Source organism: Amblyraja radiata, chromosome 2 (genome assembly GCF_010909765.2).
Source record: "Amblyraja radiata isolate CabotCenter1 chromosome 2, sAmbRad1.1.pri, whole genome shotgun sequence".
Lineage (NCBI taxonomy): Eukaryota > Metazoa > Chordata > Chondrichthyes > Rajiformes > Rajidae > Amblyraja > Amblyraja radiata.
The window spans coordinates 86,802,705-86,829,501 of record NC_045957.1 but is presented as its reverse complement, the minus strand read 5'-3'; the positions used below and the strand labels follow the sequence as shown (position 1 = coordinate 86,829,501).

General features: G+C 40.6%; 1 protein-coding gene across 6 annotated transcripts in view; it reads right to left on the bottom strand.

The window, feature by feature from the left end:
* The window catches only part of ikzf1 (IKAROS family zinc finger 1), an 81,605-nt gene that overhangs the window by 44,595 nt on the left and 10,213 nt on the right, over nt 1-26,797 (bottom strand). For all 6 annotated transcript variants that reach the window (XM_033049830.1, XM_033049858.1, XM_033049839.1 and 3 more), the window contains one exon: nt 19,414-19,533. In XM_033049830.1, the coding sequence (XP_032905721.1) occupies nt 19,414-19,533 (120 nt within the window). The remainder of the gene's footprint in view (nt 1-19,413; nt 19,534-26,797) is intronic.

Here is a 26,797-nt window from a genome sequence, read left to right as displayed (position 1 = left end):
ATCCCCTGTTCATTGCATGCCTGAGCTCTGTTGCAGTCACCGTTAGATTCTGCAAGATAATTTAGCTCTCCAGAGAGATGAGGTTGATCTGAAAAGATATATTTTTCTCCGATAAAAACAACTTCCTCTTGCTGCAGATTAGATCACAAAGCACAGTGTCTGAGCTGAAGCCACACAGCAAAGAGCTTCTTCTCTCAGGCAGACTGAGTTTATCAGCTCTTGTGGCCTTAATCATTCTGTCATAAATAACACAAGCCTGTACCTTTTCTGCTCACCACTGACATTTAACAGCTGACACCTGCACTGCTATTGGTAACGCTTCAGTAACCAATGTATACTCATTAAAACAACATTAGTTCTGTAAATAGTACTGCTCTGAAAAAAAGAACATTGTCAGACTTGGCATGTCACATAACACCAATCAACTAAATTAGGTTTCTGCTTCATATTTATATTAAGGTAATACTAATCTCATTTAAATCTTCAGGATCTTATGCAGCATAGAACAGAAATGCAGTTTTCAAAATTTATCAAGATTGCAACTTTGTGACTTATTTCAAGAGTTCTGTGTATCAACGTAATACGGGATACTGAGTTGGATGATCAGCCATGATCATATTGAATGGCGGTGCAGGCTCGAAGGGCCGAATGGCCTACTCCTGCACCTAATTTCTATGTTTCTATGTTTCTATGTAAGTAAGTTCTTCCAATTTCTACCTTTCTCTAATTCACAACTGCACCAATCAATGTTGCTAGTTCTATTTGTAAAAAATCAGAATACATTTCAATAACCACCTAAATAGTTATGCCTAGAAATTGAGCTTGCAAAAGTGTGTAATGCAATTAAGTGACTCAGAAATTCAGTAAAATACAAGATCTATTTAGTGTTATGTACAACTGATTAGACCTTGAAACATTCTAGATCTTTACCTTGCACAGGCATTGCAGGGCATGGAAAAAATAATTAGATGAGTCTAAATCTTGGCTGGGTCCAGAGGAGTATGCCTGGGAGAAAGGTCTGAAATGGGGAGAATATGATATTTGGAAGTGTGGCTGGAAGCTCACAATGGTTAGAGTGGCCGGGGGTACGTGGGATAGAGAGAATAGAATCACTCTGGGTAAAATTAGTTATTGTGAGATAAAATTATGTAAAACAGTGGCGCGGCTGTTACAACTGCTGCCTCACAGTGTCAGAGCCCTTTGTTCAATCCTGACTTTGGGTGCTGTCAGTGTGGAGTTTGCACTTTTTCCCTTTAACTGCATGGTTTTCCTCTGGGTGCTCTGGTTATCTCCCACACCCCAAAGATGTGCAGGTTTGTAAGTTAATTGGCCTCTGTAAACTTTCCTTAGTGTGTAGGGAGTTGATGAGAACGCAGGATGACATGAAACTAGTGTGAACGGTTAATTGATGGTCGGCGTGGATTTAGTGGGCCAAACGGCCTCTGTCCATGTATCTCTAATCTAAACTGGTAATCAAAAGAGTGTTGTTCATAATTGTCTGTGTAATTATGACTGTGGCTGGAGTTGTGGGATAGGATTGTTAATTGAACATTGATGTTGACAGTAATGGGGCAGGATTGGTAGTTAAGTTGATAGTAATGGGGAGGGATCAGTAACTGTGGGTGTGCAATTGGAGGTCATAGGATGGGTCAGTGGTCAGGTGGGAACAGAAGGAGGTTCAACTTGGTACACATTGGTGACAGAGACTGTTAAAATCCTTTTCTGTATCAGAGGCCTGTGGCACATGCAAACAATGATCATGCAAAATAAAAATATGGAATTGATTTTCAGGTGTGCATTGCATGCCAATGGACATTACTATGATTGTCAGCTGCATCTGTGCATTAGCACATCAGATGCACGGGTGCTCTGGAATGAAAATCACAGGCCATGTACAATTCACAAACTTTCAATTGTGTTTTATCTTCAGTAACATAGTGCACAAAAATATGGTGTTGCTCAATTTGATTTCTAGACACTAACATGTAGAACATTTTTTTAAAGTTGTTCTCAGTCGTTAAGGTTCCAACCTAAACTCCTTAAAATTGTTAATAATTCATTAAGAAAAAAGTATCTACACGAAATACCCCATAATAAAAAAGTGAAAACAAGTGTTCTGAAATTTTTTCAAAGTAATTGAAAAGAAATAACTGAAATATCACATTTACATAAGTATTCAGATCCTTTACTCAGTACTTTGTTGAGGCACCTTTGGCAGCGATTACAGCCTGAAGTCTTCTTGGGTATGACACTACAAGCTTGGCACACCTGTATTTGGGTAATTTCTTCTCTCCAGATCCTCAAGCTCTGTCAGATTGGATGGAGAATGGCAACGCACAGCTATTTTCAGGTCCCTCCTGAGGTTCAATTGGGTTCAAGTCCGGGCTCTGGCTGGGCCACTCAAGGACATTCACAGACTTGTAACAAAGTCACTCCCGCATTGTCTTGGCTGTGTGCTGAGGGTCGTTGTCCTGTTGGAATAGTATTGGGTAGGCTAATGGGACTGAAGGATGATAAATCCCCTGGGCCTGATGGCCTGCATCACAGGGTCCTCAGGGAGGTGGCTCTAGAAATAGTGGACGCATTGGTGATCATTTTCCAATGTTCAATAGATTCAGGATCAGTTCCTGTGGATTGGAGGATAGCTAATGTTATCCCACTTTTCAAGAAAGGAGCGAGAGAGAAAACGTGGAATTACAGACCAATTAGCCTGACTTCGGTGGAGGGAAAGATGCTGGAGTCAATTATTAAAGAGGTAATAATGGGGTATTTGGATAGCAGTAAAAAGATTAGTCCAAGTCGGCATGGATTTATGAAAGGAAAATCATGCTTGACTAATCTTTTGGAATTTTTTAAGGATGTGACAAGTAAAATGGATGAAGGGGTGCCAGTGGATGTAGTGTATCTAGACTTTCAGAAAGCCTTTGATAAAGTCCCGCACGGGAGACTGGTGACTAAAATTAGAGCACATGGTATTGGGGGTAGGGTGTTGACATGGATAGAAAATTGGTTGGCAGACAGGAAGCAAAGAGTAGGAGTGAACGGGTCCCTTTCAGAATGGCAGGCAGTGGCGAGTGGAGTGCCGTAAGGCTCGGTGTTGGGGTCGCAACTGTTTACCATATATATTAATGATTTGGAAGAGGGAATTAGGAGCAACACTAGCAAGTTTGCGGATGACACAAAGCTGGGTGGCAGTGTGAACTGTGAAGAGGATGTTAGGAGGTTGCAGGGTGACCTGGACAGGTTGAGTGAGGGGGCAGATGCGTGCCAGATGCAGTATAATATAGATAAATGTGAGGTTATTCACTTTGGTGACAAAAACAAGGGGGCAGATTATTGTCTCAATGGGGTTAGGTTAGGTAAGGGTGAGGTACACCGGTCACTGAAAGTTGGCGTGCAGGTACAGCAGGCAGTGAAGAAAGCTAATGGAATGTTGGCCTTCATAACAAGAGGATTTCAGTATAGGAGTAAAGAGGTTCTTCTGCAGTTGTATAGGGCTCTGGTGAGACCACATCTGGAGTATTGTGTACAGTTTTGGTCTCCTAATTTGAGGAAGGACATCCTTGTGATTGAGGCAGTGCAGCGTAGGTTCATGAGATTGATCCCTGGGATGGCGGGACTGTCATATGAGGAAAGATTGAAAAGACTTGGCTTGTATTCACTGGAGTTTAGAAGGATGAGGGGATATCTTATAGAAACATATAAAATTATAAAAGGACTGGACAAGCTAGATGCAGGAAAAATGTTCCCAATGTGGGGCGAGTCCAGAACCAGGGGCACAAGTGCTTTCTCACCTCAGTCTTAAATGGCCTCCCCTTTATTCTAAGACTGTGGCCCCTGGTTCTGGACTCGTCCAACATTGGGAACATTTTTCCTGCATCTAGCTTGTCCAGTCCTTTTATAATTGCATATGTTTCTGTAAGATACATTCTGAAAAGGACCCGTTCACTCCTATTCTTTGCTTCCTGTCTGCCAAAAGAAATTCTATCCACGTCAACACCCTACCCCCAATACCATGTGCTCTAATTTTAGTCACCAGTCTCTCGTGCGGGACCTTATCAAAGGCTTTCTGAAGGTCTAGATACACTACATCCTCTGGCACCCCTTCAACCATTTTACTTGTCACATCCTCAAAAAATTCCAAAAGATTAATCAAGCATGATTTTCCTTTCATAAATCCATGCTGACTTGGACTAATTTTTTTACTGCTATCCAAATACCCCATTATTACCTCTTTAATAATTGACTCCAGCATCTTTCCCTCCACCGGTCAGGCTAATTGGTCTGTAATTCCACATTTTCTCTCTCGCTCCTTTCTTGAAAAGTGGGATAACATTAGCTATCCTCTAATCCACAGGAGCTGATCCTGAATCTATTGAACATTGGAAAATGATCACCAATACGTCCACTATTTCTAGAGCAACCTCCCTGAGGACCCTAGGATGCAGTCCATCAGACCCCGGGGATTTATCATCCTTCAGTCCCATTAGCTTACCCAATACTATTTCTCGTCTAATGAAAATGTCTTTCAGTTCCTCTACCCCCTTAGATCCTCTGTCCTCCAGTACTTCTGGGAGATTGTTTGTGTCTTCCTTAGTGAAGACAGATCCGAAGTACCTGTTCAACTCTTCTGCCATTTCCATGTTCCCCATAATAATTTCACCCGTGTCTGCCTTCAAGGGACCCACATTTGACTTTGCTATTCTTTTTCCCTTAACATATCTAAAGAAGCTTTTACTGTCCTTCTTTATATTCCTGGCCAGCTTCCCCTCGTACTTCATCTTTTCAGCCCGTCTTGCTCGTTTTGTTTCCTTCTGTTGTCCTATGAAAGTTTCCCAATCCTCTGGCTTCCGGCTACTCTTTGCTGTGTTATATATCTTTTCTTTTAGATTTTTTTTATCCCTAACTTCTCTTGTCAGCCACAGTTGCCATCTACTCCCCTTAGAATCTTTCTTCCTTTTTGGAATGAAATGATCCTGCGTCTTCCGGATTATACCCAGAAATTTCTGCCATTGCTGTTCCACTGTCATTCCTGCCAAAATCCCTTTCCAGTCTACCTTGGCCAGCTCCTCCCTCAGGCTTTTATAGCCCCCTTTGTTCAACTGCATCACTGCCACTTCCGATTTAACCTTCTCCTTCTCAAATTGCAGATTAAAACTAATCATATTATGATCACTATCTCCAAGCGGTTCCTTTACCTCTAGTTCTCTTATCAAATCTGGTTCATTGGACAACACTAAATCCAGAATTGCCTTTTCTCTGGTCGGCTCCATTACAAGCTGCTCTAAGAATCCATCTTGGAGGCACTCTGCAAACTCTCTTTCTTGGGGTCCTGAACCAACCTGATTTTCTCAGTCTACCTGCATATTGATATCCCCCATAACTACAGTGGCATTACCTTTGTTACATGCCAGTTTTAACTCCTGCTGCAACTTACACCCTACATCCGGGCTACTATTTGGGGGTCTGTAGATAACACCAATCAGTGTCTTCTTGCCTTTGCAATTCCTCAACTCAATCCACAGTGACTCTAGCTCGTCAGTCCCTCTGTCTTCCCTCGCAAGGGTCTGAATTCCATTCCTCACCAACAGAGCTTCCCCCCCTCCTCTGCCCACCTGCCTGTCCTTTCTATAGGATGTATAACCCTGAATATTAAGTTCCCATGCCCGATCCTCCTGCAGCCACGTCTCAGTAATCCCCACAATGTCATATCTACCAACCTCTAACTGAGCTTCAAGCTCATCTACTTTACTTCTGATACTTCGCGCATTCATATACAATATTTTTAATTTCTTACGCATCTCACCTTTCACATCGATCCCTATTACACTTGGCCATACTCTCCTATCCCTTTGTGAGCTTTCTTTCCCATTCATTCTGAGGTCATAACTATCCCTTTACTCCCTTTCCCCTTAATTCTGTCCTTGACTATCCCATTTGACACCCCCCCCCCCCCCCCATTTGACACATATAACAAATATGTATGAAATGCATAAAACTCACCTTCCTTCTAACTCTTGCATCATGGATATGACTAGATTTTCACCAAATATTGCTCCATCTCTAGTTCGTCTTCTAGGTCCTCAATTATCCAAGGGATTTGGAAGATTGTGATAATGCCTCTGCAGTTTCTACCAATACGTTCCTCTGTAATCTCAGAATCCTGTCAACCTTTTGGTAATCCTTTCTTTATTTGGTTTACTTGATTGGTTGGCAAGATTTTGAGGTTGCTGACGAAAGTAAGGATGGAAATTACAGAGGCATCACCACAATCTTACAACCTCACTTGGATGTATAAAAGGATTCAAAAATGGGAACTAGGTGAGAGGGAATAATTTTTGGGGGAAATCTGGGAATCTCCATTACGTCAGATTTAGCAAAAATAATGATGATTTGTAAACAATTATGTACATGAGAACTGTTCTTCCATGTATCAAAGCGTTGTTAAATTGTTATTTAAGCTGCTGGAAAAAGTAGTTTATATCTATTGATTTTAACTTGTGCACCAATTCAGTCACTATTTGGAAGTATATAATAACAAATATAATTTGTGATCTTTTTACAGAAATGTACAAGGTATTTTAGGGCAATGTGGCGTATGCAGACATTTCTCTTTGAATCAAAGTCGCAAAATAAGGAGAAAGTGGTGCTTGGGTAAAAGATCAGCCTTGATATTATTGAATGGTGGACCAGATATTTAGGGCTGGACACCCTGCTTACATATTTCATGTTATTACAGTGATTTAGGTTGATAAGTACAAAGTTAATACCATAGATTTGCCTATCAATTAAAATTACCAAGAACAAAAATCCACTACCTCCATGAACTATTACTGGTGCTTTAAAAGCAAGCATCTAAAAAAACAGGGCCGACGCAGCTCATTTGATTGTTTTGCATAATATCACTTTAAATGTTCACTTTCTGCACCACAATGCATAACATGAATAACTTGTACCACATCTGAAATATCATTTCCATGAAATGTTATCTCTGATTTTTTAAACTGGCTGAACTGCTAAGAATTTCTAGATCATTATTTAACTTGCTAAAAGTACAACTCATCCATGGAGTCAATTATGAAAGAAGTAATAACGACGCATTTGGATAGCAGTAAAAGGATTGGTCCTAGTCAGCATGGATTTATGAAGGGGAAATCATGCTTGACTAATCTTCTCGAATTTTTTGAGGATGTGACAAGTAAAATGGATGAAGGAGAGCCAGTGAATGTAGTGTATCTGGACTATCAGAAAGCCTTTGATAAGGTCCCACACAGGATAATAGTGTACAAAATTAGAGCACATGGTATTGGAGGTAGGGTATTGACATGGATAGAGAATTGGTTGGCAGAGAGGAAACAAAGAGTAGGAATAAACGGGGGTCTCTGTCAGAATGGCAGGCAGTGGCGAGTGGACTGCGGCAAGGCTAGGTGCTGGGCCACAACTATTTACAATATATATTAATGATTTATATGATGGAATTAAAAGTAACACTAGCAAATTTGCAGATGACACAAAGCTGGGTGGCAGTGTGAACTGTGAAGAGGACAAGAACAAGGAGGCAGATTATTTTCTCAATGGTGTCAGATTAGGAAAAAGGGAAGTGCAACAAGACCTGGGTGTCCTTGTACACCAGTCACTGAAAGTAAACATGCAGGCACAGCGGGCAGTGAAGAAAGCTAATGGCATGTTGGCCTTCATAACGAGAGGATTTGAGTATAGGAGTAAAGAGGTCCTTCTGCAGTTGTATAGGTCCCTGGTGAGACCACATCTGGAGTATTGTGTGCCGTTTTGGTTTCATAATTTGAGGAAGGACATCCTTGCCATTGAGGCAGTGCAGCGTAGGTTCACGAGGTTAATCCCCGGGATGGCGGGACAGTCATATGAGGAATGATTGGAAAGACTGGGCTTGCATTCACTGGAATTTAGAAGGATGAGAGGTAATCTTATAGAAACGTGTTAAATTATAAAAGGACTGGACAAGCTAGATGCAGGAAAAATGTTCCCAATGTTTGGGGAGTCCAGAACCAGGGGCCACAGTCTAAGAATAAAGGGGAGGACATTTTAAACTGAGGTGAGAAAAAAACCTTTTCACCCAGAGAGTCGTGAATTTGTGGAATTCTCTGCCACATAAGGCAGTAGAGGCCAATTCACTAGATGAATTAAAAAAATTTAGATAGAGCTCTAGGGGCTAGCGGAATCAAGGGATATGGGGAGAAGGCGGGCACGGGTTACGGATTGTGGATGATCAGCCATGATCACAATGAATGGCGATGCTGGCTCGAAGGGCCAAATGGCCTCCTCCTGCACCTATTTTCTATGTTTCTAGGTATAGTTTTTAAGCTTGGTCATTCTTGTCCTTTTATATTTAAAAATTCCTAACATTAGGATCACTACTCAAAAAATGCAATCCCAATGAAACATGCTAGTTATCTGATTTAAAGATGTTTAACTCAATCCGGCAATGCTTTCTTAAATTTTTGAATTAGAAAATAAATGATCAAAAAATCTCTTGTAAAGATTTCAATAATCCCGTCCCTGATCTGTGCTATGTACTACCCCTAAATAGGTGTAGATTTGGATAATGGTAATATACTTGAAGCTTTCTGCAGGTTCTTGCAATTTATTTGCATTTTTTTTCCCTTAATCTCCTGTTCCTATTTAATGGCCTACAATATACAGCCCACAAACTACCTTAATATCAACCAAATTAATTCTGTATTTAATTACTCTCAACTGCATGAATCATTTCTGTTGCTAAAAGATCTTTGTCAATCAATACTACACAAAACATTTATTTCATTTTCCCTTCTCTTTCTTTCCTGAATATCTTGTGAGCAGGCAAATAGTTTTTCTATTTATTCTCACCTTCTTTTGGAATAAGTTGAAAAATGAAATAGGGTAGAAGTGGAGTAAACTAATGTGGAACTGACATAAATGCATTGAAAAACAAAAAATATGTACATGGTGGAAAAATGAAATTATATCAAATGAGAATACTACACAGCAGGTCAGGTAGCATCTATGGAGAAACAAAAAAAAATCATATTTCAGTTGATAATGTTTCTTCAGAATGTTCCTATAAAAGGTCAAGAACCTGCAATGTTAACTTTGTTTATCTCCTTATTATTGAAGCCATGATGGGCCAAACATTCTGCTGTATATTCTGTAATATTGATTACAATTACAAAAATAAATGCATGGGTTACACATTACGGCATTATGTTAAGATAATGAAACTATTTAAAATTATTTATTTGTGCAGTGAAAATGTTGACTCTATGGTGCAACTTGCCATCTTTACTGCATGGTCATCAAGCAGGGAAAAGGTACAATTTTATCAGATTCTCTCTGTATCATAAAATTGTACATCAATTACTTTTCTTTACAGAGATGATAGATTTTAATTACAAGCAGAACCCGCTGTATTATTATTGTCAATATTCCGCAGCACTCTCCGAGTTGGCTGTGCCTGAACCCCTCTGCCGGTGGATCACCAGCTTCCTGACGGACAGGAAGCAGCATGTGAGGCTGGAAAAGCACATCTCGGATTTGCTAACCCTCAGCATTGGAGCACCGCAAGGCTGCACACTCTCCCCTCTCCTCTACTCTCTCTACACCAATGACTGAACCTCCACTGACTCCTTTGTCAAGCTTCTCAAGTTAGTAGACGACACAACCTTGATTGGACTGTTCCAGGATGGGGAGGAATCTGCCTACAGACAGGAAGTGACACAGCTGGCGTCCTGATGCCATCGCAACAACCTGGAGCTCAATGCTTTTAAGACAGTGGAATTGATTGTAGACTTTAGGAGAGCTCCCGCTCCCCTTACCCCACTTACCATCAACAACATCACAGTCACATATGGGAACCATTATCTCCAAGGACATTAAATGGGGGGCCACCATCGACTCCACAGTCAAAAAGGCACAACAGAGGATGTACTTCCTGTGGCATCTGAGGAAGCACAATCTGCCACAGGCAATGATGGTCCAATTCTATACGGCCATCGTAGAGTCTGTCCTCACCTTCTCCATCATGGTCTGGTTTGGCTCAGCCACCAAGCACGACATCCGGAGGCTGCAGCGAATCGTCCGATCAGCTGGGAAAGTTATTGGCTGCAACCTTCACTCCATTGACGAACTGTACACTGCGGGGGCCAGGAAGCGAGCGGGTAAGATCATCTCTGACCCTGGCCACAAACTCTTTGAATCACTTCCCTCTGGAGGGCGACTCCAGACTGTCAAAGCTGCCACAGCCAGACATAACCATATAACAATTACAGCACGGAAACAGGCCATCTCGGCCCTACAAGCCCGTGCCGAACAACTTTTTCCCCTTAGTCCCACCTGCCTGCACTCATACCATAACCCTCCATTCCCTTCTCATCCATATGCCTATCCAATTTATTTTTAAATGATACCAACGAACCTGCCGCCACCACTTCCACTGGAAGCTCATTCCACACCGCTACCACTCTCTGAGTAAAGAAGTTCCCCCTCATGTTACCCCTAAACTTCTGTCCCTTAATTCTGAAGTCATGTCCTCTTGTTTGAATCTTCCCTATTCTCAAAGGGAAAAGCTTGATCACATCAACTCTGTCTATCCCTCTCATCATTTTAAAGATCTCTATCAAGTCCCCCCTTAACCTTCTGCGCTCCAGAGAATAAAGACCTAACTTATTCAACCTATCTCTGTAACCTAGTTGTTGAAACCCAGGCAACATTCTAGTAAATCTCCTCTGTACTCTCTCTATTTTGTTGACATCCTTCCTATAATTGGGCGACCAAAATTGTACACCATACTCCAGATTTGGTCTCACCAATGCCTTGTACAATTTTAACATTACATCCCAGCTTCTATACTCAATGCTCTGATTTATAAAGGCTAGCATACCAAAAGCTTTCTTTACCACCCTATCTATATGAGATTCCACCTTCAAGGAACTATGCACGGTTATTCCCAGATCCCTCTGCTCAACTGTATTCTTCAATTCCCTACCATTTATCATGTACATCCTATTTTGATTTGTCCTGCCAAGGTGTAACACCTCACATTTATCAGCATTAAACTCCATCTGCCATCTTTCAGCCCATTTTTCCAAATGGCCTAAATCACTCTGTAGACTTTGGAAATCCTCTTCATTATCCACAACACCCCCTATCTTGGTATCATCTGCATACTTACTAATCCAATTTACCACCCCTTCATCCAGATCGCTGATGTACATGACAAACAACAAAGGACCCAACACAGATCCCTGAGGCACCCCACTAGTCACCTGCCTCCAACCCGACAAACAGCCATCCACCATTACCCTCTGGCTTCTCCCATTCAGCCACTGCTGAATCCATCTTGCTATTCCTGCATTTATACCCAACAGTTTAACCTTCTTAACCAACCTTCCATGAGGAACCTTGTCAAAGGCCTTACTAAAGTCCATATAGACAACATCCACTGCGTTACCCTCGTCAATTTCCCTAGTAACCTCTTCAAAAAATTCAAGAAGATTAGTCAAACATGACCTTCCAGGCACAAATCCATGTTGACTGTTCCTAATCAGATCCTGTTTATCCAGATGCTTATATATATTATCTCTAAGTATCTTTTCCATTAATTTGCCCACCACTGAAGTCAAACTAACAGATCTATAATTGCTAGGTTTACTCTTAGAACCCTTTTTAAACAATGGAACAACATGCGCAGTACGCCAATCCTCGGGGACTATTCCCGTTTCTAATGACATTTGAAATATTTCTGTCATAGCCCCGGCTATTTCTACACTAACTTCCCTCAATGTCCTAGGGAATATCCTGTCAGGACCTGGAGACTTATCCACTTTTATATTTTTCAAAAGTGTCAGTACTTCTTTTACTTTGAAACTCATAGTATCCATAACTACTCTACTCGTTTCCCTTACCTCACATAATTCAATATCCTTCTCCTTGGTGAATACCGAAGAAAAGAAATTGTTCAATATCTCCCCCATCTCTTTTGGCTCTGCAGATAGCTGCCCACTCTGTTTCTCCAATGGACCAATTTTATCCCTCGTTATCCTTTTGCTATTAATATAGCTGTAGAAACCCTTTGGATTTACTTTCACCTTACTTGCCAAAGCAACCTCATATCTTCTTTTAGCTTTTCTAATTTCTTTCTTAAGATTCTTTTTACATTCCTTATACTCCACAAGCACCTCATTTACTTCATGCTGCCTATAATGATTGTAGATCTCCCTCTTTTTCCGAACAAGATGTCCAATTTCCCTTGAAAACCAGGGCTCTTTCCAATTTTTACTGTTTCCTTTCAACCGAACAGGAACATAAAGATTCTGTACTCTTAAAATTTCCCTTTAAATGTCCACCATTTCTCTTCTACATCTTTCCCATAAAACAAAATGTCCCAGTCCACTCCTTTTAAATCATCTCGCATCTCATCAAAGTTAGCCTTTCTCCAATCAAAAATCTCAACCCTAGGTCCAGTTCTGACCTTCTCCATAATTATATTGAAACTAATGGTATTGTGATCACTGGACCCGAAGTGCTCCCCAACGCATACCTCCACCACCTGTCCCGTCTCATTTCCTAACAGGAGGTCCAGCACTGCCCCTCCTCTAGTAGGTACCTCTATGTATTGCTGCAAAAAACTATCCTGCACACATTTTACAAACTCCAAACCATCCAGCCCATTTACAGAATGTGTTTCCCTGTCTATGTGTGGAAAGTTGAAATCGCCCACAATCACTACCTTGTGCTTGCTACTAATATCTGCTATCTCCTTACATATTTGCTCTTCCAATTCTCGTTCCCCATTTGGCGGTCTATAATACACCCCTATAAGTGTTGCTACACCTTTCCCACTTCTCAGTTCCACCCAAATAGCCTCCCTAGATGAGCCCTCCAATCTATCCTGCCAAAGCACTGCTGTAATATCTTCCTTGACTAGCAATGCAACACCTCCACCTCTTGCCCCTCCAATTCTATCACACCTGAAGCAACGAAATCCTGGAATATTTAGTTTCCAATCACAAAAACAGCTATTTTCCAAGAGTAGTAGCTCTACTCAATAACCAAAAATCTGTAGCCTCCGTTTGCGCTAGTATTTTATTTAATTCACATATTTAATGGATAATGTTATATTATTAATGTTTAATGTTTTATGTGTCATTCCTAACTGTCACTGTATGTCATGTTGTCACTTGCGGGTGGAGCACCAAGACAAATTCCTTGTATGTGAATATACTTGGCCAATAAACATATTCATTCATTCATTCATCATAGAAATAAAGCTGCAAATAATTAAAAGGCAGAATTTCCTGGTGGCTCTAATTCAGCATTAGTAACACAGAGCATTGGGATAACCCATACAAAAACTCACCTCCTTGCTATACAAGTACACCAGATAGCAATGGTTTCAAAGTACTTTGAAGATATCCATTGTATAAGGACTACAATTTAATGCACACAGGAATGGGTGAGGATATATGTGCCCCTACTTTAATGGATAGAAAATAACATAGCTTGTTGACTTCAGTGCTTGATTTCATATGTGCTTGATTTCAAATACCAAAATGTGCATCAGAAGGACTACATGATTTTCTGTTCAAAATCACTATACAATGTCGATGCAAGCTGTTGTAGGACAGGTTTAAAAATGTTTGGTGTCTATTGAGGGCAGGGCTCCATTGTGGAACTTGTTCTGCCTGTTTGGCTATTTGCTATTTTTGCACGCTTTACTTATCTGGCACCTGAATTTTTTGTGAGCCACGTTCCTGTCTACTGAAGCTTGCCACGTATATTACAAGGGTATATTGGGAACAATTTATACATTAAATATCTGGTATCAGCTAACAAAAGCTCAAAACCTAAAAATGTTATGAATTAATAAAAATAATTTAAGAAATGTTGTGAAATTGCATTCCCAGCAGGAAACTTCTGCCAATACCAAAACAGCAATTTGGTGATATGTCCAGATTTTTCTATGTAGTTATTTCAGATTAAAAAACCATAGAGAGCATGAGACTTGAATTGACAACATTCAGTAATTATTGGTAAGACAGAATTACAGTTTTGTAATATTATTGTATTATTAATGCAAAATGTTTTTCCTTTACTGATTGGAATGGAAAATAACTCACACAAACACAACTCTCCCACAACCCACTGGTATAAACACTGCATTTTCCAATTTCAAGTTAATCACATCCCTATGGTTCCTTTCCTACTCCCAACAGTCCAGCCAGGTTTTCTCCTCCCCTCAATACCAATACTCATTACGCTCCTTACCTGGCATCATCTGCCTATCTCCCACATACTTCCTCATCTGGCTGTCTTCTTCCTTGGTTCACCTTTCCTATCCCCCACCTTGTTTCACTTGCTTATCATCTCTCTCTTATCTGGTTCCACCTATCACCTACCAGCCTCTGTCTCTACCCACCGCTCACCTTCCCCACCAGGCTACATCTGCCCACCATTTCTACCACATACCTGATTTTCCCTATCGGTTATCAACCTCTTGTCTCATCCATCCCTCTCACTTCCATATATTGTCTGTCTTCACTTTACACTCTTAGACCTGACCCAGAGACTCGATAGTTTGCCTCTACTGTTGCTGCTTAACCCACTGAGTTCTTCCAGCCTTTAGATTTTGCTCCAGATTATTGCATCGGAATTGTCGTATTATGTTTAAATAATTACGTTTATATTAGAAACATGACTGGTCGTTGAGTGTCTGGTCATTGTTAATCCCCTGGACATCGATGATGGGCTGTCAGTGATGATAATATCTGAACAAGAGCAAGTGTCATACATTCTCTCTTGTTGGAAATTGTCCTTGCTGGCACTTTTGTGGCACAAATATTCCTTGCCACGTTTGCTGAAGAGCTGTGAATCGGTTGAATATTGTGTAATTATTAGCAAACATCTCGACTTCTGACCCTATTATGGAAGGAAGATCATTGATGAAGCAGAAGAAAATATGACCCTGCCCTGAGGAGCTCGTGTAGTAGGGTCTGGGGCTGCGATAATTGTCACAGGCCTCCAGTTCATAAATAACCTTCTACCATCAACTTCCGCTTCCTTCCATGTAGTAAATTCTTTATCCAGTTGGCTAGCTCTCCCTGGATCTCATGCAATTTAAACTTATAGAGCAACCTACTAAGCGGAACATTATCAAAGGCCTTGCCGAAGTCCATATAGAGAAGGTCTATGACTTTATCCTCATTAACCTTTTTGGTTACTTCTTCAAAAAATGTAATCAAATTCATAAGACACAAGCTCCCACATATGTAACCATGCTGACTATCTCTATTCCGCCTTTATCTATCCAAATGCATCTATCTTTTCCCTCAGTCCAACTCCTGCGGCTCCACACAGAAATGACTGCTTTGGTTTCTGAAGGACCCTTTTCTTTCTCTAGTTACCCTCTTTCTCTTAATGTACATACATTGGATTCTCCTTAATATTATGTCACAGAGCTATCTCCTGCCCCCTTTTACCCTCATTTCCTTCTTATGCATGCTCCTAGTCCCCAAATCTGCTCTAGGAATACAATTGATCCCAGCTGCCTATACTTGGCCCATGCCTCTTTCTTTTCCCTGATTAGAGCCTTAATTTCTCTCATTATCAAATCTTCATTACTCCACCTGCCTTGTCCTTCACTAATGCCCTGAACTCTCGTCTTTTAAAAGCATCCCATTTTCCAGACGTCCCATTGGTCACAAATAAACTACTCCAATCAACTTTAGTAGGTTCAGGTCTAATACCATCAAAGTTGGCCAATTTAGAATCTTAACTTATGGGCCTACCCTGTCTTTAATCATAAATACTTTGAAGCTAATAGAATTGTGATCCCAAAAGGCTTGCTCACTCACACTTCAGTTACTTGCCTTTCCCAATTAAGGAAGAAGAGGGAATGACTGAGCTGCAAAAGATCAATTATTATGTTGGCTGCTTCCCTGAGGCAACGTGGTGTAAAGGAGTCGATGGCGGGGAGCTTGGTCTGTGTGATGGTCTGGACTATATTACTGAGAGGTTAATTTCTGTATGAAGTTGGGTCTAGGGATGGGTGAAGGTGCAGCGGAGAAATAATGGGTTTTCAAAATATTTTGCAGAAGTTCACTGCGGGGATTCCTTTTAAAACATAAATAACTGAGAAGGTAGAAATCTGAAATATGCATCTTATTGGGATGCATCACAGCTTGGTTTGGCAAAAGCTCTGCCCGAGACCACAACAATTTGCAGAGAGTTGTGAAGCCCAGTTCATCACACAAACCACCACAAACTAACCCCCATCAACTCCATCTATACTTCATGTTTCCTTCGGAAAATAATGAAAATAATCAAGCACCATTTCACCTTGGTTGTTCCGTATTCTCCCCTTTACTGTCGGGTAGAAAATAATGAAACACAACATTCTGAAGAAGGGTCTCGACCTGAAACATTGCCTATTCCTTCGATCCATAAGATGCTGCCTCACCCGCTGAGTTTCTCCAGCTTTTTTGTCTACCTACAACATTATTAAAGATGTTATAGGACTACTGAATAGTCCTCATAATCTAGGGTGAAGTCCCGATCTCAAAGATATCTCATTGTTGACCTGACATATTTTTTATATCCAATTTCTCTGTACCAAGGGTAACCACCAAGGGTGGTGAATCTGTGGAATTCTTTGCCACAGAAGGCTGTGGAGGCCAAGTCAGTGGATATATTTAAGGCAGAGACAGATAGATTCTTGATTACTATGGGTGTCAGAGGTTATGGGGAGAAGGCAGGAGAATGGGGTTAGGAGGGAGAGATAGATCAGCCATGATTGAATAGCGGGGTAGACTTGATGGGCTGAATAGCCTAATTCCCCTCCTATCATATGTTCTTATGAACTGTAATTCTATAATGTTGTAACTCTATATTCTATACTCTGGTATTTTTCTCTTTGTACTACCGGTTTGTTTTACTGGATAGCATGCAAACACAGTTTTCTACTGTATTTGGTACACAAGACAATAAAAAATCAATAGTAATACCAATGTATATATCCCATAAACAAATGTAAATAAAATAAGGTGATATTTAGCAAATGAATAATATTGTTTCTCTGAGTATTTGAAAGCATGCTCATTTTTGGTTGTAGTGTTAAACAGTAATAGAAACAACAGATGCTTGCACAATGTTTTGGTACTGCTTCATAAATATATGTCTTTTAATTTGTTTTGAATAGTTAGCCTCTCACAGTCCAATCCTTTCTAAGGTAAAGCACAGTATTGGACGACAATGTTTTGGCGATAGGTAATTGCAATTTGCTACTGAACAGGGACACATTACATATCTACAAATAATAATTGCGGGAAATTGAATGGCAGAATGTAAAAAATGGCATTCCCTAAGAAATGTAATTACAATTTAAACTCTTATTTAATTACAACTTAGATGCTGGGTTGTAAACTGTAAATACAAATTTACAGATGACATCAAAATAGATCGGGGTAAGAAGTTCCAAAGCAGAATGGACATATTTACTTAGCCAGCAGTTTCTTTCCCAGAGAAAAATATGTTTTTGCGAACTAAGTAAAAACAACTATGAAAAGTGGAGAAGAAAAGAAACAAAGTTTAAGTTAGGAATGCACATATGTATATGTCAGAATTTAATAATATTGTGGGAGGGTATTTGTACATAGGAGTGTCCACATGTTAGGCGTTCATACCCCTGGGCCTTTTTAGAAAAAATACGGAGAACATTGACAATGTGCCGAGGTTTATCAGAGAATGAAATAGTATGAAGGCCATTTGGCCTTTCATACTTTATTTCCACCATTATAAGAATTATCCAACAAAAGCGACTCTCCTGCTCTTTTCTCCCAGTCCTTCAAAATATTTCCAAACGTTAAAGCATTTGCACTGACTTGACCTGTGTTCTCTTTCATTTTCCGGTATGATCAGATTGAGGTGCTCAAAATAATAGATACTTGATAGGATAGTTATGAAGAAGCAAGAAGATAAAGGACCAATTTTGTAGGGCTACATATTCTGATGACAGGATCATATGGTTTTCCAGTCATCCATGATGGAGACCTGAAATAGAAGTTCAGCCAATGTTACCTGTTTGGGTTTGGGTGGGTTGTCATTTATCAACTTTAGAACCCATTGGAGCAATGGGTTCTAAAGAAGCGAAATGAACAAGTGCAAGCAGGCTTTTCAACTTAAAAAATCGCAAGCCTATTCATACTTACTCACATTCTCTGAAGGAGGAATTACCACTTCTCAGAAAACCTGCTTGACCTTCCCTTTCTGGCCCAAACACAACCTAAGTTTAAATTAATAGGCGCGCCACAAACCACATTCAAAACTATCTTGTCACACTTGGTCTCTACGTACGAGATCTGCTTATTCCAAGACAGGCCAAGGATTAGACATGAGAAAACCTGTTGCTCATGTTCTTCAGCTTTTATTTCATTCTTTAAAATCAACTTGTCTTATGATGGTAGGTTATTATAGGTACATTGTTGGATCATAAATAATTCATCAGGCTAGTCAGGATTCTTTCTAAATTATTTCCTCATGAGGTAATGGAAATATTCCTGGCCCAATCTATCATGCAAGGCCAGACTGGAAATATCTGGAGCATTTTTTAACATTTAAAAAATGATTTTAACTGAATCATCCTACCACAACCAGAGAGCAGTCCTGTATTATGATTTACCTCTTTGGAGACCCTCGGACTATCCTTTATCGGACTTTGCTGGCTTTACCTTGCACTAAATGTCATTCCCTTATCATGAATCTATACACTATAAATGGATCGATTGTAATCCTGTATTGTCTTTCTGCCGACTGGTTAACATGCAACAAAAGCTTTTCACTGTACCTTGGTACACGTGACAATAAACTAAACTGAAACTAATTTGCTATTTTGTATGGCAAATTTTAATATGAATTTATACACAATAAAGCCTGTGTTATTTAGTAGACTTACGGAATCCAAATTTATTTTCTAGTCAGAGCAAATATATTGGAGATAGTCAAATTGACTTTATGTTATTTTGAAAAGCCACATGCACATTAATTTAGTCCCAGCTGCTAATTCTAAACGCAATGTACAGTAATGATAGTTCAAAGTAATTGGCCTCCAAAATCGATTTTTGCAGAATAACTTATGCCACCACCTCCATATCGGATGTTTAACGATACTGACAAGGGATGAATTCCGAGCAACACATTTTGATAGCACATTATGTATATCTAAATTAAAATATATTTAAGGGGAAGCTAAATAAATACATGAGAGAGAAAGAATTAGAAGAAGTTGAGGATTGCAGAATTAGCTAAGAGGTCCTTGTGGAGCATTAACTCTAGGAGAGAAATCTTTTTTTTTTTTTTTAATGTGCTTTACAGTCTAAGTAAGTATTCCAAACATTTCACACTTACCAATGACCTTGTCACCCTGCAGGTTGATTTTGCCCCCAGCACTGGTTGATAAATCTTCGGGGACGGGCATCTGCTCAAGTTGTTCTGGTTGGTCAATTATGGAAAGAGCTTCTTTACTCCCTTAATAAAAATAAATTGGTTGCAATATATAAATAAAAAAACAATCATCATAAAAAATGCAAATCTGAAACAAAAATACATAGCAGGTCAGGCAGCATCTATATCAGAATAATGTCAAATATGTGTACTTTTGGAGGGAAAGTGTACCCATGTATTAAGAAGGGTCCTGAGTCTGAAGGAAGGTCTCGACCCGAAATGTCACATATTCCTTCGCTCCATAGATGCTGCCTCACCTCCTGAGTTTCTCCAGCATTTTTATCTGCCTATGTATTAACTGGAACTTTTCTTTAATTATCAGTCTATGAATTCTTGGAATATAGCATAAGAAGTACATACAGACAGTAAAGACTGTCCTTCCATTCAAGAGAGCATGACTGATTCTGTGCCTTAAGTCTGTTCCCATCCAACCCTCTTTTATTTTATTCCCAATATAAAAATTATATTCATGTCTATCTTGATAATATGTCAATGACTAAGTATCTGGCACTCTCTGAGAACGAAAAGAAACATTTCCTTATCTCACACTGAAATGGCGAACCGCTGCACGTTCTCTGTTGCTATATTCCTTTTATTCTGTTGATATATTGTTATATTCTGCAATTTTTTCATATATATTGCATGATTTGCGTGGATAATACTCACAACAAAATGTTCCATGATATCTTGGTACACGTGACAATAATAAATTAATCAATCTTAAACCTATGCCTTATCCCGTCCACAGATGCTGCTTTATCCACTGAGTTATTCCGGCATATTGGGATTTGTTAAATTTATGCCATATGGTTATAGGCATCTCGGCCATGAGGAAATATTTTCACTATCTACCTGATCAATTATAGTACCTTAATCAAGTTTTCCGTCAACCATCACCACTCCATGGAAAACAAACCCAGCCACTCATGCCTCTCCACATTACTGCAAACTCTCCATCCCAGGCAATATCTTCTATATCCATTCCAGTGGAATCACATCCTTCCTATCCAGTGTCAAGCAGAACCATATACAGTGCTCCGGCAGATGTGTAACCAATATACAGTTATCCTATAACCATCCTGCCCTTATATTCTATGCCTTGGTAATAAGCACCCCTGTCCCAGGTAGGTATGTTGTATGCCTTCCTTATGCCTTACCCACCTGAGCTGCCTTCTTCAGAAATCCTGGGCCATATGCACTAAGATCTTTCCGCTCCTACATACTGTACCTTTCATTGTGTATACCCTAGTTTTATTAGTCCTCCTAAAATGCATCATCTCATACTTATCTGGATAAATTTCAGCTGCCATTTCTCTGCCCATCTTAAACCAGTTTTCAATATAATGCAATGCAATTTCCAGGCAATTTCTATGCTTTTACTAAAGTGGATATCCTCAAGTTTTTCTCACATTATAATCTGCCAATTAATTAACCAGTCCATTCGTGGCTCTTTGCATTCTGTTTCCAAAATATCACCTTTCACTTTATTTAGTTTTATCAGCAAATGTTGATACATTAGTCTATTTTCCTTTGTTATTAAGACACCTTAGGCCAATTGTTGTCTATTGCCAACTATTATCTGTTACTCACAATTCTTAAGGGGACCACAGGATATGAGTCAACACAACTTCAATCCCAGACTTGAGTACACAGATTTAATTCCAGGACCGAGTGACAGATTTAAGAGTCTGAAAATGTCACACTGCTTTATTTCTGGACACCTCTTAATCCCCATGCCAGGGATTTCTCAGTAATGCACAGGGAAATTGCCTCTCCAATCCTGCTCCCATCATGCCTGGCATGGACTCTGACCCTCCCCCCCCCCCCCCTCCCAATTCTAACCCTGCAGATTTAAAGACAAGTAAGAAGGCACATCTTTTTTTCACAACTTCATTGTTCTAAATGTAAATAGTAATTTAATTGTTAAATTTCTGAATGTTGGGGAGATTAATGAGTGGTTAAAATGACAGCATTAACAGAAAGCAGCGGTCCATCTCCAGCTTCGTGTCCTGTCAGTTTTCAGGGGTGCTCCAGAGGAAGGAACCGTGCACCCTCCTGCCTGCAGATGTCTATTGAGCATTCAGATCACAGTATCGAGCTTGAAGATGTACAGAGCAAGTGAGTTAAGTGCAGACGTATGAGGACCTTGAGGCAGGGGGGAAATCCCGGGAGGGCAGGGGAGACACATCTCCCCCCCCCCCCGTTTTGAGAGGTGCGGGACGATTCCCCCCATTTTTTGTAATCCGGATTTTAAAACTCGGTGAAATTTCCGCTTTCCGTGAGAGTGGGGGGTGGGACTGCTGATCGAGGGCGCTGATTGGACGAGAGAGACGTCAGTCATCAGGCAATGGGGGCGGGACATGATGATTCAGCGATGATTGGAGGAGGGAGGTGTCAGTCAGAGGCAGTAGGGGCGGTGGGACAGGATAGAGCGAGGTGATTGGAAGAGAGAGACGTCCTGTTGGAGCAAAGAAGAGCTTGAATTGCATGCCCAGGTCATAGGGTCACAAGAGAAAAACACTCTCGGCAGCCCTGGACACAGACCTGTGCCTCATCCACAGCCAGGATCGATCCCAGGTCTCCGGCGCTGCTATCGCTGCCGAACCACCACTGGACCATCCCCGATGGTCGGGGATGTACACCTGGGAAGAGAAGCAGCGCTAGCTCCACGGTTCCGGACTGGTGTCCCATCAGTACAGGCAGGGCTGTAGGTTAACCCGGCGAGTCAGGCAGAGTTGAGCTGGATTTAGCGCTGCTTCTCCGCGCTGGCTGTAAACCTGGGCCATCGTTCCCGTAAGTCCAGGCAGGGCTGGTAGGTTAACAGGCAGAGTTGAGCTGGATTTAACGCTGCTTCTCTGCGCTGGCTGTGGGCCTGGGGGCACCGCTCCCGTCTGACGTTAGGATTATTTAAAACTCCAAATATTAAGATTGACACAAAGTGCTGCAGTAACTCAGATGGTCAGGCAGCTTCTCTGGAGTTAAAGGATGGGTGACGTTTCAGGTCGGGACCCTTGTTCGAACAGGAGGAAACCTACACGGTCAGAGGGAGAATGGGCAAACTCCACACAGATGGCACTCGAAGTCAGGATTGAACCCGGGTCTCTGGCGCTTTGAGGCAGCAGCTCTTGTGGTTGAAGCCTGAAGAAGGGTCCCGAAAAGAAACGTCAACCATGATTTTTCTCCATATGATTCCACGACACTGGTGGCAAACTAACTTTGCAGAAACTGAATGGTATGCAGATAATAATGTAGCAATTCATGCTTTATAAAAGCTGTTCTTGATTGTTAGTAATCAAATTCAATTTAACAGGTCATTTCTTTCAGCGATCCACAAGACAACACACCTGTTCACAACTAAACCAGAGGACAAACAGGTTATGAGTGCTACTGAAAATTATACCAACAATGATGGTTCCTTCATTGGTTTGTTAGCTTTCTTTTATATGTGCCATTTATAATACTTGCCATCAATTACGGTCAATACAGTTTGTTACATTTCAGAAGGAAATCCACCTTAGGAAAAATCTTCAATGCTTTTATCACAAAGCACCTGCATCTCGACTAGTGGGAGTTGAAAACTCAATGGGAAATTAAAGGGCCTGTCCCACTTACGCGATTTTTTCGGCGATTGCCGGCACCCGTCACTAATTACCGTCCACAGGGCCCATGGCTGAAGCCTCCGAAGCCTCGTGTGTGTGTGTGTGAGTGTGCGCATGCGCGCGCGTCCGCCAAGAAATTGTATCCCCCCCCGGTCCTGCCCATGTTTTGATAGCGATAGAGGAGTGGGCTAATTCTGGGAGGCATGCACAGCCCCATGTAAATAGCTGAGGACCTCCTACTGAGCCTTGTGGCCTCTCAGTATGTAGAGGCTGACCAGGTTGCAAACGGCTTATTTATTCCAATACTCTATTTTCTGTCTTTTTACTAATCCTCTACCATCAATGCTTACAATAGCAATCTGTTTTCCATATATTTTCAGTACATTTATGCATTATTATTTTCAATTAATGTAAACACAATTGGCTGAAGGGACTGTTTCCATGCTGTATGACTTTGAGTCAGTCAGTTTCATTTCTCTTTCTATTCCTTTTTAGCCTATATCAATATAATTGTCCAACTCCTCGAGTTCTAAGTTAAATATTATATACAAAATTATTTTTTTAACTTATTTATATACAAATAATTTCAATAATTTCCCATCTAATCTGTTTAAATGAAAGAAAAACAATGACTTTTTTTACACACATTTCAAGAATTAATTTAAATTATAGCCTATTCATGAGCAAAGTGTTCCAGCCATCAAAATGTTTAAACTGATTAACAGGGTATATACTTGAGATGATGCAAAGGTATCGTGCAATCATTCAAATCCAACCTAAAATTATTCTGTTATTCAAATCATACTTGGGTTTTAATTATAGTGTAAAAGGAGATAAGTAAAATTATACAAAAGTAGAAAGTATAAAAAGGATGGACTAGAAAGGGATAGAAAAGGAATAAAGGTGACCGAGTCAAATTCATACAGTATGGAAACCGTCCCTTCAGCAAACTGTGTCTACCTTAACATAAAATGATAATGCATTAAGGTAAATATAGAAACATAGAAAATAGGTGCAGGAGTAGGCCATTCGGCCCTTCGAGCCAGCACCGCCATTCAATATAATCATAGCTGATCATCCAGAATCAGTACCCCGTTCCTGCTTTCTCCCCATATTCCATTAGCCCAAAGCTTTATCTAGCTCTCCCTGGAATACATATATGGAAAACAGATTGCTATTGTAGGCATGAACCCCCCGCCCCACCCTACAATTCAGACATTATTCCACCAGCTTAATTAACCTCTCCTGGTCCCACATATCTGATTAAGCGAGTGGTTTAACTTGTGCAGCTCTTCCTTGAAATGAAGCATTCCATGTAGAGCGAGTGGAACCTCAAAACCCATCCTAACTACACCCATGTCAAACATCCATACAACTGTTGAAATAGATTTATAAACATTCAAAAATTACAATGTTTAAAAATAATATTATTAACAATGAATGTATTTAAAACATAGAACATGTGTTTCTATAAAACATAGTTGATTTACAAAAATATATATATATACATTAATATTCATTTAATAAAGTAAAAATGTAGGAACAAGGAATTGTAGATGCTAGTTTACAAAACAAAAACACAAAGTGCTGCAATAACTCAGCAGGTCAGGCAACATCTTTGGTGAATGCTGCCTGACCTCCTGAGTTACTCCAGCACTTTGTGTCACCTACCTTAATTGTCCTGGTTGGTGAACCCTCTTAAATGAGTGGGACTGTATCAGGTAAACCAGCATAACGTTTAGAGACCAGATACAAAATGTATCTGCTCCTTTAACCTTGTGTGATTGAACACCACTCCTCAAAGACTCAAAGAGCGAGGTTGGATAAATAATATCCAACTTTTAACTTTGACCATGTCCTGTGCTTCTTGTTGCAGTGGGCAGACAGGGAAATCATAGACACACTGAACAATGGAGGATGGTACAATCTGGCCTCTGATGTCAAAATCAGCAGTGGATTGTAAAAAGCTAAAACCATCCTGCATGAAGCAGGACACAAAGTGCTGGAGTATCTCAGAAGGTCAGGCAGTATTTCTGGAGGACATGATAGATTACGTTTCGGCTGAAGAAGGTCCTGACCAAAATGTTACCTATCCATGTTCTCCAGAGATGCTGCCGGACCCGCTGAGTTACTCCAGCACTTTGCGTCCTTTTATGTAAACCATTACCTGCATTTCCTTGTTTCTGCATGAAGCAGGTTTGATCTTTTGGTCTGAATATAATGATTTCCTAAATCATCCAATCCATCATTTGTTTTTTCCATACTTAAAATTAATGTTATATAAGGAAATACATTTATTTTGTGATTTCTTTGAATCTGATAAAAAAGTTTATACCCTCTTTTCTGCCATATAAAGCTATGAGTTTGATTTTTTTTATTGTCTCTCAATATATGTTTGACTTGAGCAACTCTAATTTAATGAGTACATGTTACATAGAAACATAGAAAATAGGTGCAGGAGGAGGCCATTCGGCCCTTTGAGCCATCACCGCCATTCATTGCGATCATGGCTGATCGTCCCCAATCAATAACCCGTGCCTGCCTTCTCCCCATATCCCTTGATTCCATTAGCCCCTATAGCTCTATCTAACTCTCTCTTAAATCCATCCAGTGATTTGGCCTCCACTGCCCGCTGTGGCAGGGAATTCCACAAATTCACAACTCTCTGGGTGAAAAAGTATATTTCTCACCTCAGTCTTAAATGGCCTCCCCTTTATTCTAAGACTGTGGCCCCTGGTTCTGGACTCGCCCAACATTGGGAACATTTTTCCTGCATCTAGCTTGTCCTGTCCTTTTATAAGTTTCTATAAGATAACCCCTCATCCTTCTAAACTTCAGTGAATACAAGCCTAGTCTTTTCAATCTTTCCTCATAAGACAGTCCCGCCATCCCAGGGATCAATCTCGTGAACATATGCCATCCCAGGGATCAATCTCGTGAACCTACGCTGCACTGCCTCAATCACAAGGATGCCCTTCCTCAAATTAAGAGACCAAAACTGTACGCAATACTCCAGATGTGGTCTTACCAGAGCCCTATACAACTGCAGAAGAACCTCTATACTCCTATACTGAAATCCTCTTGTTATGAAGGCCAACATTCCATTAGCTTTCTTCACTGCCTGCTGTACCTGCACGCCAACTTTCAGTGACTGGTGTACAAGGACACCCAGGTCTCGCTGTACCTCCCCCTTACCTAACCTAACCCCATTGAGATAATAATCTGCCGCCTTGTTTTTGCCACCAAAGTGGATAGCCTCACATTTATTTATTTTATACTGCATCTGCCCACTCACTCAACCTGTCCAGGTCACTCTGCAACCTCCTAACATCCTCTTCACAGTTCACACTGCCTCCCAGTTTTGTGTCATCCGCAAACTTGCTAGTGTTGCTCCTAATTCCCTCTTCCAAATCATTAATATATATAGTAAACAGTTGCAGCCCCAACACCGAGCCTTGCGGCACTCCACTTGCCACTGCCTGTCATTCTGAAAAGGACCCGTTCACTCCTACTCTTTACTTCCTGTCTGCCAACCAATTTTCTATCCACGTCAACACCCTACCCCCAATACCATGCGCTCTAAATTTAGTCACCAGTCTCCTGTGCGGGACCTTATCAAAGGCTTTCTGAAAGTCTAGATACACTACATCCACTGGCTCCCCTTCATCCATTAAGACCACATTTTTCAA